Raw genomic sequence first — 19835 nt, 5'->3', positions numbered from 1 at the left:
ATTTCATTCATGTCTTTGATTCTTAAAGATTTTCCTTTTTTTTTTTTTTTTTTTTTTTTTTTTTTTTTTTAATTATTGTATTTATTTCCATGACTTTTTGAGGTATAAAAATCCCACTTTTAATATTCCCTCATATATCCAGGTTTCCCAAGACTCTGAATCCTGTTTCTGAAATAAAAATGGTAGTTCTTGAGGGAATGATTTAAATCTTAATTAAATTAGATTTTATTTTGGTTTTATCTTATTTGAAAAGCTTGTTTTGTCTTATTTCTAATCTGTTGAGATCCACTGTATTATTAGATCAAATCCATCTGTTGTCATTGTTTCCTCTTTCTCTCTCTGTTTCCATTCACTTGATCTCTCTCGTTCTGCTCTAATGTCTCTGTCTGGACCTCCTGAACTGAAATGACACTCAGCCGTGATGGAGACGAGTTCATCTGCTCCTGCATCTTCACCACAGGTCAGTAATCCCATCTTCAACTCTGCTGAGATGATCAAAGACACACATGCAGTATGAGGCATCCAGATCTTTGAGATGTTTCTGCACACTGTGTTTGAGCAGGTTCACCTGAAGAACACAGAGACCTGAGGCGGTGAACGTATCTGAAACTGACACATATGACGGATCATTGCAAGAGTAGCAAGAAATTAGAAGTAGAATTGCCAGTTCAAAGCAGTTTCATTTTCATGATTCACAGATTTTTTGTCATTTTTTACATTTATTGGCAAAGGGAAAGAACGTGCGCTTTTGTGGTGAGGAAACCGAAAACGTAAGTCAGACTATGATGTTCATTAGTGCTTTAAAGGTTAAACAGTTTTACACACACAAGAGCTTTGAAAGAATATTGACATCATTGGTATCTTCAGCTATGAACCCCTAGAGCCCACACAGCAGTGAACACTATGTGCACACTTTAAAAGTCTTATGAATGTTATTATATGAGATAAGAAATATTACATCAAGTATCATTTAAAGCAAAGAAAGATGGACAAACTAAATGTACAATCAAAACAGACAGACGTTTGTAGGGTTTGCTTAATGCTAAAATAACGTACGATTTTTAAAGATTATTAATATAATAGAGTATTGTACTTGATATGTCATTTAGAATTTTTCTTATCATTTTGACTTATTCATAATCGACATTCTCATTATTTCAACTTTTTATATCCCAAGACATTTTGTCGATTTCTACTTTTCTCTCATATTTTGATGTCCATTGTCGTTTTGTCAATTTTGACGTAATAATTTTGACCTTTTTCTCATTTCATAACTGTCATTTTGTCAGTTTTGACTCATAATTTTGACTTGTTTCATAATTGACATTTTGTCCATTTTGACTTATCTCATAATTTCAACTTTTCCATCATAATTTCACCCTTTTCTCATAATCTCAACTTTTTATAACATTAGACATTTTGGCAATTTCTACTTTTCTCTCGTATTTTGACATCAATTTTGACGTCATAATTTCGGCCCTTTTCTCATAATCTCAACTTTTTATAGGCCTATCATAATTAAGACATATTGTCAATTTCGACTTTCCTCTCATATTTTGACTATTTCATAACTGTCATTTTATGTCAGTTTTGACTCATAATTTTGACTTGTTTCATAACTGACATTTCGTCCATTTTGACTTTTTATCTCATAATTTCAAATTTTTATATCATAAGACATTTTGTCAATTTTGACTTTTCTCTCATATTTTGACTTTCATAATTGACATTTCATCAATTTTGACCTTTTATCTCATAATTTAAACTTTTTCTGTCATAATTTTGCCCTTTTCTCATAATCTCAACTGTCATAATTAAGACATTTTTTTTCAGTTTCTACTTTTCTCTCATATTTTTACTTTCATAACTGTCATTTTGTCCATTTTGACTTTTTATCTCATAACATTTGGTCAATTTCGACTTTTCTCTCATATTTTGACTTTCATAATTGACATTTTGTCCATTTTGACTTTTTATCTCATAATTTCAACTTTTTATATCATAATTAAGACATTTGGTCAATTTCGACTTTTCTCTCATATTTTGACTTTTATAATTGACATTTTGTCTATTTTGACTTTTTATCTCATAATTTCAACTTTTTATATCATAATTAAGACATTTGGTCAATTTCGACTTTTCTCTCATACTTGGATTTTAATAATTGACATTTTGTCCATTTTGACTTTTTATCATAATTTCAAATTTTTATATCATAAGACATTTTGTCAATTTTGACTTTTCTCTCATATTTTGACTTTCATAATTGACATTTCATCAATTTTGACCTTTTATCTCATAATTTAAACTTTTTCTGTCATAATTTTGCCCTTTTCTCATAATCTCAACTGTCATAATTAAGACATTTTTTTCAGTTTCTACTTTTCTCTCATATTTTTACTTTCATAACTGTCATTTTGTCCATTTTGACTTTTTATCTCATAACATTTGGTCAATTTTGACTTTTCTCTCATATTTTGACTTTCATAATTGACATTTTGTCCATTTTGACTTTTTATCTCATAATTTCAACTTTTTATATCATAATTAAGACATTTGGTCAATTTTGACTTTTCTCTCATATTTTGACTTTTATAATTGACATTTTGTCCATTTTGACTTTTTATCTCATAACATTTGGTCAATTTCGACTTTTCTCTCATATTTTGACTTTCATAATTGACATTTTGTCCATTTTGACTTTTTATCTCATAATTTCAACTTTTTATATCATTGTAAAAAAGCCCATGTTCAGTTTGTGTTCTTTTATTATAAGGGCTGTACAGCTATTATGTTGGTCACTGAATTGAATTTAGAGGGCGTGGCCTGTTTTGACGATCGCGCGAGAGCGGATCAGTTTCAATGCGCGAATGGCAGCAAAATAATGCTAGTTAAGATCTCTTTCTGTAGCGATTTCACTTTGTGAACTGCAGGAAGAATACTTGTGATCTCGATTGGCAGCAGATGATGATATTAGGCTTGTTTGAGATGAGCAAAATCTGCGCAGAACCGATCACCGGTGATCACCGCGAGATGCATGCCGTTTAGAAATGTGTCCGAGGGTGGGCCGCCTTGCTCTGATGTCATGCCGACGTGTGTCAAAAACCTCTCGCGAGTGCGAGGCGGACGTGTCGGATTCTGCAGTCGAGCGCAGTTGCTCTCCACCGACTGCGCTGACCAAAAGCACGATGGGAAACGACTTGCTGACGAGACAGCTTTATGCGTATTGGTTTAAACAACCGTGATGTATTGATCTGATTTAAAATGTTTGATTTTAAAACTCTAATATCATGTTTTTATGTGTAAAAATAATGTGTGAATATTCCCAAACTCTCTGACACAGTGATCTCTCTATGGGTTATGTGATTGTTGTCATTTATAAAAAATATATATAAAAACATGTCTATAATTAAAGTAAAAATTATTGATACACACATCTTTCGAATGGAAATAAATAACAAGTACTTTGGGTGTATTGTTCATTATGTTTATTTTCATAAAAGCAACAGAACTTAAATTACATCCAGTTTATCAGCAACACAGCGGACGAGTGTGAATCCCGCGACATCTGCCTTTGATCTCGTAGGTTCTGATCCACTACGAGAACAGAACTGTTCGTCTTGCCTGCACTTTTTTCACTCCTCCCCTCACTGCAGCCGCCTAGGCTGAACTTCAGGCGAGGCTATAGGCGCATCTCAAACAAGCCTATTGTCTCAGACTTCTCGTTGAAGTTTCCTTCATGACGATTCTGGAATGTGCGTCATTGAAGACCGTGAGTTTCGTTTTGAGTGTTCATTATATTATTATTATGTCATTTATTCACTGTTTAACTTGATATACCGCTGCTAGATTATAATTTATGTAAAATGAGTGTGTTTCCTCGATTATGTGAAGTATAGCGTTTTTATGATGGCAAGAATGATCGGCCATTATACAGCTACAATGATGCAGCAATTTCTGTTGTGCTGTTAACGCCATCGCACATTTATGCAGTTTTCTGTTACTGATTAAGTTTATTTGCTTATTATAGAACCACATTTTTGAGTCATACACAGCAACGGGATAAATCAATAATACAAATCATCGACATCGATCAGTTCCTTTCAAACAATCATAATTAAGACATTTGGTCAATTTCGACTTTTCTCTCATATTTTGACTTTTATAATTGACATTTTGTCCATTTTGACTTTTTATCTCATAATTTCAACTTTTTATATCATAATTAAGACATTTGGTCAATTTCGACTTTTCTCTCATATTTTGACTTTTATAATTGACATTTTGTCCATTTTGACTTTTATCTCATAATTTCAACTTTTTATATCATAATTAAGACATTTGGTCAATTTCGACTTTTCTCTCATATTTTGACTTTTATAATTGACATTTTGTCCATTTTGACTTTTTATCTCATAATTTCAACTTTTTATATCATAATTAAGACATTTGGTCAATTTCGACTTTTCTCTCATATTTTGACTTTCATAATTGACATTTTGTCCATTTTGACTTTTTATCTCATAATTTAAACTTTTTCTGTCATAATTTTGCCCTTTTCTCATAATCTCAACTGTCATAATTAAGACATTTTTTTCAGTTTCTACTTTTCTCTCATATTTTGACTTTCATAATTGACATTTTGTCCATTTTGACTTTTTATCTCATAATTTCAACTTTTTATATCATAAGACATTTTGTCAATTTCGACTTTTCTCTCATATTTTGACTTTCATAATTGAAATTTCATCAATTTGACCTTTTATCTCATAATTTAAACTTTTTCTGTCATAATTTTGCCCTTTTCTCATAATCTCAACTGTCATAATTAAGACATTTTTTTTCAGTTTCTACTTTTCTCTCATATTTTGACTTTTATAATTGACATTTTGTCCATTTTGACTTTTTATCTCATAATTTCAACTTTTTATATCATAATTAAGACATTTTTTTCAGTTTCTACTTTTCTCTCATATTTTGACTTTCATAATTGACATTTTGTCCATTTTGACTTTTTATCTCATAATTTCAACTTTTTATATCATAATTAAGACATTTGGTCAATTTCGACTTTTCTCTCATATTTTGACTTTTATAATTGACATTTTGTCCATTTTGACTTTTTATCTCATAATTTCAACTTTTTATATCATAATTAAGACATTTGGTCAATTTCGACTTTTCTCTCATATTTTGACTTTTATAATTGACATTTTGTCCTTTTTGACTTTTTATCTCATAATTTCAACTTTTTATATCATAAGACATTTTGTCAATTTCGACTTTTCTCTCATATTTTGACTTTCATAATTGAAATTTCATCAATTTGACCTTTTATCTCATAATTTAAACTTTTTCTGTCATAATTTTGCCCTTTTCTCATAATCTCAACTGTCATAATTAAGACATTTTTTTTCAGTTTCTACTTTTCTCTCATATTTTGACTTTCATAATTGACATTTTGTCCATTTTGACTTTTTATCTCATAATTTCAACTTTTTATATCATAATTAAGACATTTGGTCAATTTCGACTTTTCTCTCATATTTTGACTTTCATAATTGACATTTTGTCCATTTTGACTTTTTATCTCATAATTTCAACTTTTTATATCATAATTAAGACATTTGGTCAATTTCGACTTTTCTCTCATATTTTGACTTTTATAATTGACATTTTGTCCTTTTTGACTTTTATCTCATAATTTCAACTTTTTATATCATAAGACATTTTGTCAATTTTGACTTTTCTCTCATATTTTGACTTTCATAATTGAAATTTCATCAATTTGACCTTTTATCTCATAATTTAAACTTTTTCTGTCATAATTTTGCCCTTTTCTCATAATCTCAACTGTCATAATTAAGACATTTTTTTTCAGTTTCTACTTTTCTCTCATATTTTGACTTTCATAATTGACATTTTGTCCATTTTGACTTTTTATCTCATAATTTCAACTTTTTATATCATAATTAAGACATTTGGTCAATTTCGACTTTTCTCTCATATTTTGACTTTTATAATTGACATTTTGTCCATTTTGACTTTTTATCTCATAATTTCAACTTTTTATATCATAATTAAGACATTTTGTCAATTTCGACTTTTCTCTCATATTTTGACTATTTCATAACTGTCATTTTATTTCAATTTTGACTTGTTTCATAATTGACATTTCATCCATTTTGACTTTTTCTCTCATATTTTGACTTTTATAATTGACATTTTGTCCATTTTGACTTTTTATCTCATAATTTCAACTTTTTATATCATAATGAAGACATTTGGTCAATTTCGACTTTTCTCTCATATTTTGACTTTCATAATTGACATTTTGTCCATTTTGACTTTTTATCTCATAATTTCAACTTTTTATATCATAATGAAGACATTTGGTCAATTTCGACTTTTCTCTCATATTTTGACTTTCATAATTGACATTTTGTCCATTTTGACTTTTTATCTCATAATTTCAACTTTTTATATCATAATTAAGACATTTGGTCAATTTCGACTTTTCTCTCATATTTTGACTTTTATAATTGACATTTTGTCCATTTTGACTTTTTATCTCATAATTTCAACTTTTTATATCATAATTAAGACATTTTTTTCAGTTTCTACTTTTCTCTCATATTTTGACTTTCATAATTGACATTTTGTCCATTTTGACTTTTTATCTCATAATTTCAACTTATTATATCATAATTAAGACATTTGGTCAATTTCGACTTTTCTCTCATATTTTGACTTTCATAATTGAAATTTCATCAATTTGACCTTTTATCTCATAATTTAAACTTTTTCTGTCATAATTTTGCCCTTTTCTCATAATCTCAACTGTCATAATTAAGACATTTTTTTTTTCAGTTTCTACTTTTCTCTCATATTTTGACTTTCATAATTGACATTTTGTCCATTTTGACTTTTTATCTCATAATTTCAACTTTTTATATCATAATTAAGACATTTGGTCAATTTCGACTTTTCTCTCATATTTTGACTTTTATAATTGACATTTTGTCCATTTTGACTTTTTATCTCATAATTTCAACTTTTTATATCATAATTAAGACATTTGGTCAATTTCGACTTTTCTCTCATATTTTGACTTTTATAATTGACATTTTGTCCTTTTTGACTTTTTATCTCATAATTTCAACTTTTTATATCATAAGACATTTTGTCAATTTTGACTTTTCTCTCATATTTTGACTTTCATAATTGAAATTTCATCAATTTGACCTTTTATCTCATAATTTAAACTTTTTCTGTCATAATTTTGCCCTTTTCTCATAATCTCAACTGTCATAATTAAGACATTTTTTTCAGTTTCTACTTTTCTCTCATATTTTGACTTCATAATTGACATTTTGTCCATTTTGACTTTTTATCTCATAATTTCAACTTTTTATATCATAATGAAGACATTTGGTCAATTTCGACTTTTCTCTCATATTTTGACTTTCATAATTGACATTTTGTCCATTTTGACTTTTTATCTCATAATTTCAACTTATTATATCATAATTAAGACATTTGGTCAATTTCGACTTTTCTCTCATATTTTGACTTTCATAATTGAAATTTCATCAATTTGACCTTTTATCTCATAATTTAAACTTTTTCTGTCATAATTTTGCCCTTTTCTCATAATCTCAACTGTCATAATTAAGACATTTTTTTTCAGTTTCTACTTTTCTCTCATATTTTGACTTTCATAATTGACATTTTGTCCATTTTGACTTTTTATCTCATAATTTCAACTTTTTATATCATAATTAAGACATTTGGTCAATTTCGACTTTTCTCTCATATTTTGACTTTTATAATTGACATTTTGTCCTTTTTGACTTTTTATCTCATAATTTCAACTTTTATATCATAATTAAGACATTTTGTCAATTTTGACTTTTCTCTCATATTTTGACTTTTATAATTGACATTTTGTCCATTTTGACTTTTTATCTCATAATTTCAACTTTTTATATCATAATTAAGACATTTGGTCAATTTCGACTTTTCTCTCATATTTTGACTTTCATAATTGAAATTTCATCAATTTGACCTTTTATCTCATAATTTAAACTTTTTCTGTCATAATTTTGCCCTTTTCTCATAATCTCAACTGTCATAATTAAGACATTTTTTTCAGTTTCTACTTTTCTCTCATATTTTGACTTTCATAATTGACATTTTGTCCATTTTGACTTTTTATCTCATAATTTCAACTTTTTATATCATAATTAAGACATTTTGTCAATTTCGACTTTTCTCTCATATTTTGACTATTTCATAACTGTCATTTTATTTCAATTTTGACTTGTTTCATAATTGACATTTCATCCATTTTGACTTTTTATCTCATATTTTCGACTTTTTTTTTCATCATAATTTCGCCTTCTCACAATCTCAACTTTTTACATCATAAGACATTTGGTCAATTTGGACTTTTCTCTCATATTTTTTACTATTCCATAATTCTGACTTTTTAATCTCCTACAGTCATTTTGACCATCCTGCAAATACAGACACTGGATCTGAATCACATTCAGACATGAACAGAGTGAACAAACACTCTTTGAAGCCACTGTTTATATAAAAGATTTGGTGTATGTTATGAAGAACTGCAGATAACAACATGTGGTTAAAAATAAAGTTCGGTTTCCTCTCGTTTCTCTCCGTCTTTCTCTTCTGCTGGTCTGTTTCTCTCTAGAGACTCGATCGGTGATTCATTCTCTCCGACGTTGCAAATGAAGAAGTGAAACGCCCCTGTGCTGCTCTCACCTCTCATGATCTCTCCGTCTCTGTTCTCATCAGTTTATCAGCAGCGATGGAGAAGAGATCATGTCCTTCTGGTTATCGGTGGGATTCTCTGCTCAGAAACTGCATCTCCCTTGAAACCCAGGGATTGACACCGTCAGGTGAGTAAATCTGCTATATAAGTGTGGTTTTATTCTTCAGTGCCCGTGGATGTGGAGAATACAGATGATTTTGATTCTGTAGCGGATCCTCCACCGATGCTGAAGCCCGCGTTGAGCACCAGCGGTCCGGGTCCAGACGAGCCCTGGTCCGCCATCAGCCCCAGCCTGTGGATCTGTGTTGCGCTGGTCGCGAGCGGGTCGGTTCTGGTGCTGCTGCTCTGGTTCATCATCTACAAACGTCACGGCAGGACCTCACAGAACACAGGTAAGATCATTACAGTGCAAAACTAAAGTACCGTCACAGAGGGACAAGAGTAATAACTTACTTTCACTATGAATCACTGTTTTTGCAGCTGATGAATGATAAAAACACTGACAGCCGTATCAGAATCCACCTGACTTCAAAGAGCTTGCACATTACGCATATTTTTATTCTTTAATTTCATGCATTTTTAAAAAAAGCTATTTGAGAATACATGTTTACATATAGACAAAACAATAGCTGAACTGATCCCAAATGAACCGGTTCAAAAGTTTAAATACCCTTGATTCTCAATACTGTGCTACCTGGATGATGGACGACTGTTTGTATGATTTGTGATGGTTGTGATGGTTAATCTGCTCACTGTTCTTCAGAAAAACCCTTTCCAACAGTGACTGTATGATACTGAGATCAGGGACTCGTACTCGTACAACTATAACAAACATTCATCGGTGCTTAAGAAGCTTTTGATCGTTCAGGTAACGAGAATTGTAAAAACTTTGTGTAAACTTTTGAACTGGGACTGTGAAAATGTAGTTATTATTTTGTCTTACGGTCTACATGTAAACATCTGTATGGAAGCTTGTATCTGCCATGAAATGAAAAATAAAAAAAGGTAATTACAACTTTTTATCTCACAATTCTGTTTTTTTTTTTTTTCTCAGAATTGCATGATATAAAGTCATAATTGCAAGATATACCCCCGGATTCACAGACAAGGCTTAGTCCTAGACTAAAATGCATGTTTGAGCTGTTTTAACTGAAAGCAATTTGTACTGACAGATGTTAAAATATGTCAGTGCCATTGTTTTGTCTCAAGATGCACACCTGTAATTTTTTTTTTTCTAGTGTACATTTATAAAAGATACTTAAATATCCTAATTGAACTAAGGCCTATTCCTGGCTTAGGCTAAACCTTGTCTGTGAAACCAGGCCATAAAGTCAGAACTGTGTGATATGAACAATTCTGAGAAAAAAAGTCAGAATTGACTTTGACGCAATTCTGACTTTATAACTCACAATTCTGACTTTATATCTCAATTCTGACTTTATATCACATAATTCTGACTTTATATCTCACAATTCTGACTTTATAACTCGCAATTCTGACTTTATAACTCACAATTCTGACTTTATATCTCAATTCTGACTTTATATCACATAATTCTGACTTTATATCTCACAATTCTGACTTTATAACTCGCAATTCTGTCTTTATATCTCACAATTCTGACTTTATATTGCAATTCTGACTTTATAACTCACAATTCTGACTTTAGATCACATAATTCTGACTTTATATCACACAATTCTGACTTTATAACTCACAATTCTGACTTTATATTGCAATTCTGACTTTATAACTCACAATTCTGACTTTATATCACACAATTCTGACTTTATATCACACAATTCTGACTTTATATCACACAATTCTGACTTTATAACTCACAATTCTGACTTTATAACTCAATTCTGACTTTATAACTCAATTCTGACTTTATAACTCAATTCTGACTTTATATCTCAATTCTGACTTTATAACTCACAATTCTGACTTTAGATCACATAATTCTGACTTTATATCACACAATTCTGACTTTATATCACACAATTCTGACTTTATATCACATAATTCTGACTTTATATCACACAATTCTGACTTTATAACTCACAATTCTGACTTTATATCTCACAATTCTGACTTTAGATCACATAATTCTGACTTTATATCACACAATTCTGACTTTATATCTCGCAATTCTGACTTTATATCACAATTCTGACTTTATATCACAATTCTGACTTTATACATAATTCTGACTTTATATCACACAATTCTGACTTTATATCTCGCAATTCTGACTTTATATCACAATTCTGACTTTATACCTCACAATTCTGACTTTAGATCACATAATTCTGACTTTATATCACACAATTCTGACTTTATATCACTCAATTCTGACTTTATAACTCACAATTCTGACTTTATATCACGCAATTCTGACTTTATATCTCGCAATTCTGACTTTATATCTCGCAATTCTGACTTTATATCGCAATTCTGACTTTATATCACAATTCTGACTTTATAACGCAATTCTGACTTTATAACTCGCAATTCTGACTTTATATCTCGCAATTCTGATTTTATATCGCAATTCTGACTTTATATCTCGCAATTCTGATTTTATATCGCAATTCTGACTTTATATCTCGCAATTCTGATTTTATATCGCAATTCTGACTTTATATCGCAATTCTGACATTGTCACACAATTCTGACTTTATATCTCTGAGAAAAAAAGTCAGAATTGTGAGATAAAAAAAAAACGCAATTACATTTTTTCATTTTTTTTTTTTTTTTATTTAGTGGCAGAAATGAGCTTCCATACATCCATTATATACAATACCTTTGTCAGTAAAAGACAAAAACAACAAAAACATGCATTTTGTGATCCCTTTTCTAAATTAACATTTTGCAGATTCTGCAAGAGTGAACTTATGACCTCGTAAACATAAAGGCTATTTTTAAAACGACAAAGAGTGCAATATGCTGACAAAATATTTTAGAGCTGAACATATCTGAGCTCATTTTATTTTAAAATAACAGTACTAAATAACAACAAAATGCTTTTTTTATGATCGCTCTTATTTTTTTCAAATTATTAACCAAGGGTGAACTTATGATCTCAACTGTATATATATATATTTGATGTTGCCTTTTCAAATGACATTTGGTGAAATAAAGTAATGGAAAGTAATAAAACATCCTATAAATGTATTTTATTTAAATCTAATACAATTGAACTGAGATTCTGAGTGAATCATTCTGAATTTGCAAAAATTGCTTTTGAATTCAATCAAATACTTATGAATCATGAATTGAATCAAGTCTAATCAGACTTCAATAAAATGCCGCCCCAGTCACGGACCGGACCTGATCAATATTCAGGGGCCGCTCACACAGAGCGCGTTTTTCCATTCCACTGAAATACTTTTTGTTGTTGTTGTTGTTGTTGTTGTTGTTGTTGTTGTTTTTGTAAACACACACTAGATGAACATCTTGATGAATACTCATTGACAAGACCCTCTAAAAATGTGGCGCTCAATTAAAAGAAGTTCAGCTTTTAAAAACAGACCTTCTAGACCTTGCAGGGTTTTTTTCCATTCCTTTGACACGGCATTATGAAAACATGATGCTCATGCGTGTTGTGAGCGCAACACTCAAAAACGTTTGTCTTGTGTAGAAAAACAATGGAAAAGCAGCACGTGGACTGCAAAAACGCGTTCTGTGTGAACGGCCCGAGAGGTTCAGTAAAGCAGTTTCTACCCAATGAAACCTCACACACACACTTTAGTGAGTTTCTGTTCCTCTCGTGGGGTCGGGGGGTGGCGAGGGGTCTTCAGGGACTGTCCCGTGTCTCGCGTCTCAATTCCACACACACGGGCATGCATCCGTTACCTCAGGACGCAGAACGCAGCTCTTAAACCAGCGGAAGAACCCAACAACACTCCTGAGGGCTAAATTTAACCCCAGCACTTTCAGGCTTGAGGAAGAGGTCAGTAAGTTCGCTGTTTACCGCTTGATTGTGATGATTCAGTGGTGTCATGCTGTGGGCAAATATTTCTGACTCAAATCTGTATAATTGACTTTCGTCTGACCTCTCATCAGTTGTAGTTCCTGTCATATCAGTTGTTTTCTTTGTTAAATGTCACTCCATTATGTCAAGGCCAACTTTACGAACGTAAACTGATTCCGTCGCTGTAGGTTTCTGCGTTTGCACACGAAACAAGTTCCAACACGCTCGTCTTGCTCACAATAAGCACATTTTTAGACCGTTCACACAATGCAATTGTGCATAGCACTGCTTTTCCATTGTTCTTCTATGCACTTGACAGACATTTTGACAGTTTTTTCCATTCCTCTGCCCTGCTTCACGCTTTTTAAATGAGCCCTTATAGATGTCAGTATGACTGATCTCGAAGCACACTGACATCAGTGAGACCAGGTGTGAAATCTGACGTGTTTTCTGAATCATAATGGCAGCGTGATTCATAAGAACTCATCAGTTTTTACCCTGTGACCCAGAACCTCTCTGAGTGTTATGCAAACCCTTATCCAACTGAGAAATAACACTTAAAGATGACAACTAACAAACTTTTTAGTACTTAGTTTACTTAGTTACCCATTGCTATTAATGGTGCTGATAGTGAAACCTCTAAGTAACACTAGAACACCTTATCAACTGCATAGCACCACACCAAAACCCACTTGGAACACTTTAGAACTATATGACGACAACACCAAAAACACTCTGAACACTTTAGAACTCTATTAATAATAAAAGCATTAATGCTAGTGATATAATGTTGATTAGTCGTATGTTAAGGACTGCCATGACATTTGTATTATGGATTAAATCAACATCAGCGATCTGCCACCACAGCCAGTATACTGGCCCAGACCAACCACTGGCCTACCATGGTGTCTCAAAAAGGCAGGTGAAAGTGGCTGTAAGTGTATTGTTAGGGTGAAGAGCACCAAATGTGATGTCTACATGTGTCTCACCTCTGAAAAAAATGCTTTTTGAAGTTTTGTACAGAAAAAAAGGTGAAGTTTCAAGGATTATGGGGGTTCATGTTCATAACCTTCCTCTCATAAGATTGCGTAATGTTGAATTTTCATGAACTACAATATTTTTGGTTTTATGTAAATGTTTTATGATACATGATGAACAGTATTAGATTTGTTTTTAACTGTCTACGTTTGCAATTTAAATAATATTCATGAAAAACGTAATGAAATTCAAAGAATATACAGCATTATTCAGCAAAAGGAGAATAGAATAAATAAAAGCCCAAGATGTTGGAAAATAAGTATAAGGTGTTGTTTATATTTACTGCTAAAGCTTATAATAGCACAAATTTATTCAATACAAACAACATTTCTGAGGAAAAATATTAACTATATACACTTACACTTATTCTAATTTACTTCCACTATTGTACGTTGTTGCCATATGGCAACATCTCATAAAGTACCTTAAAAGGTGCCCTCGAATGAAAAATTGAATTTATCTTGGCATAGTTAAATAACAAGAGTTCAGTACATGGAAATGACATACAGTGAGTCTCAAACTCCATTGTTTCCTCCTTTTTATATAAATCTCATGTGTTTAAAAGACCTCCGAAGAACAGGCGAATCTCAACATAACACCGACTGTTACGTAACAGTCGGGGTGTACGCCCCCAATATTTGCATATGCCAGCCCATGTTCCCAACATTATGAAAGGCATTAGACAAGGGCAGCCAGTATTAACGTCTGGATCTGTGCACAACCAAATCATCAGAGTAGGTAAGCAAGCAAGAACAATAGTGAAAAATGGCAGATGGAGCAATAATAACTGACATGATCCATGATATCATGATATTTTTAGTGATATTTGTAAATTGTCTTTCTAAATGTTTCATTAGCATGTTGCTAATGTACTGTTAAATGTGGTTAAAGTTACCATCGGTTATTACTGTATTCACGGAGACAAGAGCCGTCGCTATTTTCATTTTTAAACACTTGCAGTCTGTATAATTCATAAACACAACTTCATTCTTTATAAATCTCTCCAACAGTGTAGCATTAGCCGTTAGCCACGGAGCACTATCAAACTCATTCAGAATCAGAAGTAAACAATATAACAGTATACAATACTCACATAATCCAACGCATGCATGACGAACACTTTGTAAAGATCCATTTTGAGGATTATATTAGCTGTGTAAACTTTGTTAAGGCACTGTTTAAGGCAAGCGCGAGCTCTGTGGGCGTGGAGCACGGGATTTAAAGGGGCCGCAGCATAAAATCGGCGCGTTTATAATGATGCCCCAAAATAGGCAGTTAAAAAAAATTCATAAAAAAAAAAATCTATGGGGTATTTTGATCTGAAACTTCACAGACACATTCAGGGGACACCTTAGACTTATATTACATCTTTTAAAAACATAATCTAGGGCACCTTTAAAATAATATTTTTTTTCCAAAATTTTTTTTACAGCACTTTAAGTTAAGCCATTCTAAGAAAAGAAAAAGAGTCAATTTTTTTTTTTTTTTATAGATTTATCATAATGCGTGCGGTAGAGTACGGTGGCCCAGTAGTGCACAACACAACGAAATTAAAAAAGCAAACATAAGTTCACAACACAACGAAATCGAGACACAACACAACAGAATCAAGCCACAACACAACGGAATAAAGCCACAACACAACGAAATCGAGCCACAACACAACGGAAATGCTCCCGACCACTAGGGGGCTCTCAGAGCTCGGTAAAGTTAGTTTTCCTTGCCACTGTTCTATAGAGTCGGCAGTAATATCAATACCACGATTAGTTTAAACAGTATGTAACCACTGCATATCGACAGGAAATATTAATTCAATATCACCTACGTGCAAAATAGCTTCATATTTAGGCCTATACTTGTGAATGATTTGACGCGCTACCACGGCGCATGATGAAGGGAACGTCTGCCAATCCCACTAAGTGGTTAAAACGTATAATTTGTATTCATTAAAATTACTTTTAACATTTAAAAACAGACATATTCAAATTCCAAAGCTTGTCAGTCTTACCAACAGGAACTAACAACCTTTGGAATTTGAACATGTCTGTTTTTAAATGTTAAAAGTAATTTTAATGAATACAAATTATACGTTTTAACCACTTGGTGGAATTGGTGGATGTTCCCTTTATCATGCGCCGTGGTATCGCGTCAAATCATTCACAAGTATAAATATGAAGCTATTGTGAACGTAGTTGATTTTTAATTAATATACCATGTCGATATACAATGCTTACATACTTAAAACTAATCATGGTATTGATATCTTTGTAAAACTGTCGACTTTATAGAACGGTGGCAAGGAATAGTAATATTACCTAGCTCTGAGAGCCCCCAAGTGGTCGGGAGCATTTCCGTTGTGTTGTGGCTTGATTCCGTTGTGTTGTGGCTTGATTCCATTGTGTTGTGGCTTGATTCCGTTGTGTTGTGGCTTATTCCGTTGTGTTGTGGCTTTATTTCGTTGTGTTGTGGCTTGTTTCCGTTGTGTTGTGAACTTATGTTTGCTTTTTTAATTTCGTTGTGTTGTGCACTACTGGGCCACCGTAGTAGAGGGATATGATGGCAAAACCAAAAAACACTCTGAACACTTTAGAACTGCATGACAACACACCAAAACCCACTTGGAACACTTTAGAACTATATGACGGCAACACCAAAACCCACTTGGAACACTTTCGAACTGTATAACACTGCACCAAAACCCACTTGGAACACTTTCGAACTGTATAACACCGCAGCCAATCACATGCCTTGCAACAGAGAGAAAATATGATTCACTTCTCGCGAGAGCGCCAGCGTGATTCAAAACTCTTTGTAAGGTCAAATGTAGTCATATTTAGTCAAGTTTATTTACAGCTTTTATATTACATATGATCTGTATATATTAATATTCATTGAAACTAAATAATTAATAATAACTGTCAAACTAAAATCCCTTGTGTAATGGATTAATAATAATATATATAATTGAATTATTAAATAAATCATATAAAAATCATAAAATCATTCTAAGTAATTGTCATTAAAGCCAGACAATTTCATTGTTAGTTTTTTTTTGTTTTGTTTTTTTTGTTTTTTTTTTTTTAAACTATATAGTGACCTTTAATTTGTAGGAAGAGAAACTGGGGGGGTGACTTTATTGTGTTGAGTGTGTCAGTGTCACTTAGCTTACATCTGATTGGTCCAATTTCAGTTTGAGATCTCTAAACCAGAACATAACCTGCCCTGGAGCAGATTAGCTGTGAAATTACTATGGTGATGAACACAGCTAAAAGCCAAGACACTTTCATGGTACCTTAAACCCAGGATTGGCACAAACTTATCTTAAACTTACCTAGCTAGCCAGCTAATCCGGCTTCATGGTACAGGCCCCTGGAACACTTTAGAACTGCATAACACACCAAAAATCACATAGCAACACCCCACCCACAACACACCAGTATTTGTGACTAGTAACAGTGAGGATTTATCTTGGGGAAAATCTAGTTCACATTAGTGTCTATAGTAGGAATCTGTTTGTTTTAACTAACTCACTAGGGTTGTTTATGTGCCCCGCAGGTGAAAAGGACTCTACGCCTCACACCCTGGCAACAATAGAACAGGAAGAGAAAGCTCTCTCACCCTGGCTACATGTCAACGGCCAGACACAGGAAGTATCAATCAGCGTGGCATCCTGTGGGCGGAGCCTGTGTAATGGGCGGGCAGAGCACGGGCTGCCACTTCCTGCCACAGAATTAGGAGACTCTGCCCTCGTCACCGCCAAAACCGGACAACCTGTTGAAGTCTGATGAGTAACAGCAGAGCTAATTCTGATGTTGAATAATGTGAAAACCATACCAGTTGAGCTCTTGACATGAATCCAGTTTATTTATAATCACTGCAGACCACATGAAATCAGAAGTGGAGTCTCGAGGATTTCGGCTCATTTGTGCAGCTGTAAGATCTTGTCAGGCTTCAGAGAAATTCACATGGAAACAGATTCATCATCACGATTTTTAAAAAGATGAATATTGTCTTGTGTGTATATTTTGGGAGATTTCCAGCACACCAATGAGAGTCATATTTGTTCATAAACATTTGGCTCTGTGACTAATTGCTTATGCTCTTCTGTTGTAAGTTGCTTTAGTGCATAAATGCATAAAAACAGACGTATGATTTTTTTGCCTCTGTTCTTTTATTAATTAAGCAATAAACCATCTAAATAAAACACAGTTGGTTCTCTTGAGTCAGAAACAGTTGTTATGAAATCATATTGTACATTACATACATCATTCATTTTAGAATCAACCGTTTCAGAATGATTAAATTACTGAATAAATGATCAAACAGGAACACTGAAACACTATGAGCAACACTTCATATAGTTAAATACATGCAGGTAGGTGTGTGTGTGTGTGTGTGTTTTCTACAGGTATGTTGCGGGGTCGGTCAGGTGCAGGTATTCGAGCTGCCCTTCGCTGCTGTGTCTCTGTGTTCGCCGCTGCCGCGTGGAGAGAGTTTTCCGCCGCTCGTTCCCGCGCTTGTTTAACGTGGAGACGATCCTCTCGGCCAGATCCTGCTGCAGACGCTGGAAATTCTCTCTGGGGATCAAAACGCACACAGAAAGATTCAATGTGTGTGATCATCAGTGATCTTTAACAGCAGGGGGTTCAAAAGAACTTTAAAGTTAACATTAAATAAATATTTTTAACCCTTAATCAGTCCTTGGGGTCCAGCTGACCCCATTGAAAGATTCCTTCGTTTTTAAAAAGGCTTCCCTTCATCTCTTGAGACTCTGTGACTTTTCCTAAATAATTGATCTAAACACGCACAAAAAATCTGGGCTCGATATGGTATAATAATTTGCGAAAGCAAACAATTCAAAATATATCAGACAACAACAAAAATAAATACAAAAATTCAGATTTTGAATGCATTTTCGAATATTTAAAAATATATTCACAATATATATATATATATATATATATATATATATATATATATATATATATATATATATATATATATATATATATATATATATATATATATATATATAAGATGAAGTGAAAACTAAATTAGTCTCTATTGACTTCTACTGGATATATGTGGTCATTGCACTTTCTTTCTTTAACTATAATTCCTAAAGTTTTTCCACAAACCTGTAGATGGCAGTATTCTATCCCTAACACATAGAGCAATGTCCAAATACAATTTAGATTTAATTAAAGTTCATCATTAAAGTGATTTGTTCATTAAAAATCAAATTTTAATAAGCCAGTTTATGGCGTAGTTAAGTAATTGTGCAGTAAATAGGTAAAAAACTACCAAATATCCACAAAAACAGCATAAATGCATAGGTGATAAGTAAAAAAAAAAAAAAAAAAAAAATATATATATATATATATATATATATATATATAGTTTATCATATAAAAAATGTATATTTCCTTATGCAATCGCTCTGTAAAAGTTTGGGGTCTATCTGACCCCATTGACCTTTAACGTAACCCTACATAATCGACGATTAAAGGATTATTTCACTTTCAAATTAAAATTTCCTGATAATTTACTCATCCCCATGTCATCCATGTATTACTGCCCTCCTCAGGTCAAAGTTTGAACTAATTGTTATATACTTGCACTAGCATATTGAATATGACAATTTAGTTCAAACTTTGACCTGTGGAGGGCAGTAATACACTTAGCAGTGTCTACACTGCTGGAATTATAATAGAGGAGAAGAAGAGAGCTAGTTCAAGATGAGCATTTATGGTTAAAACGTACAAAATTAAAAAAAATTTTTTTAGAAAATGAGTGATGGTTTCTCTAGATAAGATCCTTATTCCTCGTCTGGGATCATGTAGAACGCTTTGAAGGTGCAATGAAACTGTAATTTGGACCTTCAACCGTTTGGGCTCCGGTGAAGTCCACTATAAGGAGAATAATCCTGGAATGTTTTCATCAAAAACCTTAATTTCTTTTCGAATGAAGAAAAAAAGACATGAACATCTTGGATGACATGGGGGTGAGTAAATTATCAGCAAA

General features: G+C 32.5%; 1 protein-coding gene across 3 annotated transcripts; it reads left to right on the top strand.

Moving 5' to 3' along the window:
* The first annotated feature begins 25 nt into the window (after positions 1 to 25).
* On the top strand, positions 26 to 18015 carry LOC125262725 (tumor necrosis factor receptor superfamily member 13C-like). Of its 3 annotated transcripts, none has more exons than XM_048181577.1 (4): positions 26 to 460; positions 8821 to 8924; positions 9007 to 9189; positions 17367 to 18015. In XM_048181577.1, exons 2-4 carry the CDS (start codon positions 8834 to 8836, stop codon positions 17594 to 17596), a joined length of 504 nt encoding a protein of 167 aa, XP_048037534.1. In that variant the 5' UTR covers positions 26 to 460; positions 8821 to 8833; the 3' UTR covers positions 17597 to 18015. The 3 variants fall into 3 exon arrangements, with proteins under 3 accessions (XP_048037534.1, XP_048037553.1, XP_048037543.1); XM_048181596.1 differs by lacking the exon at positions 26 to 460 and adding an exon at positions 3686 to 3772; XM_048181586.1 differs by lacking the exon at positions 26 to 460 and having other exon boundaries at positions 8422 to 8924.
* Positions 18016 to 19835: the final 1820 nt, after the last annotated feature.

Source organism: Megalobrama amblycephala, linkage group LG1 (assembly GCF_018812025.1).
Source record: "Megalobrama amblycephala isolate DHTTF-2021 linkage group LG1, ASM1881202v1, whole genome shotgun sequence".
Classification (NCBI taxonomy): Eukaryota; Metazoa; Chordata; class Actinopteri; order Cypriniformes; family Xenocyprididae; genus Megalobrama; species Megalobrama amblycephala.
Note: the sequence above shows the minus strand (reverse complement) of the source record. Positions and strands in the feature narration are given on the sequence as shown.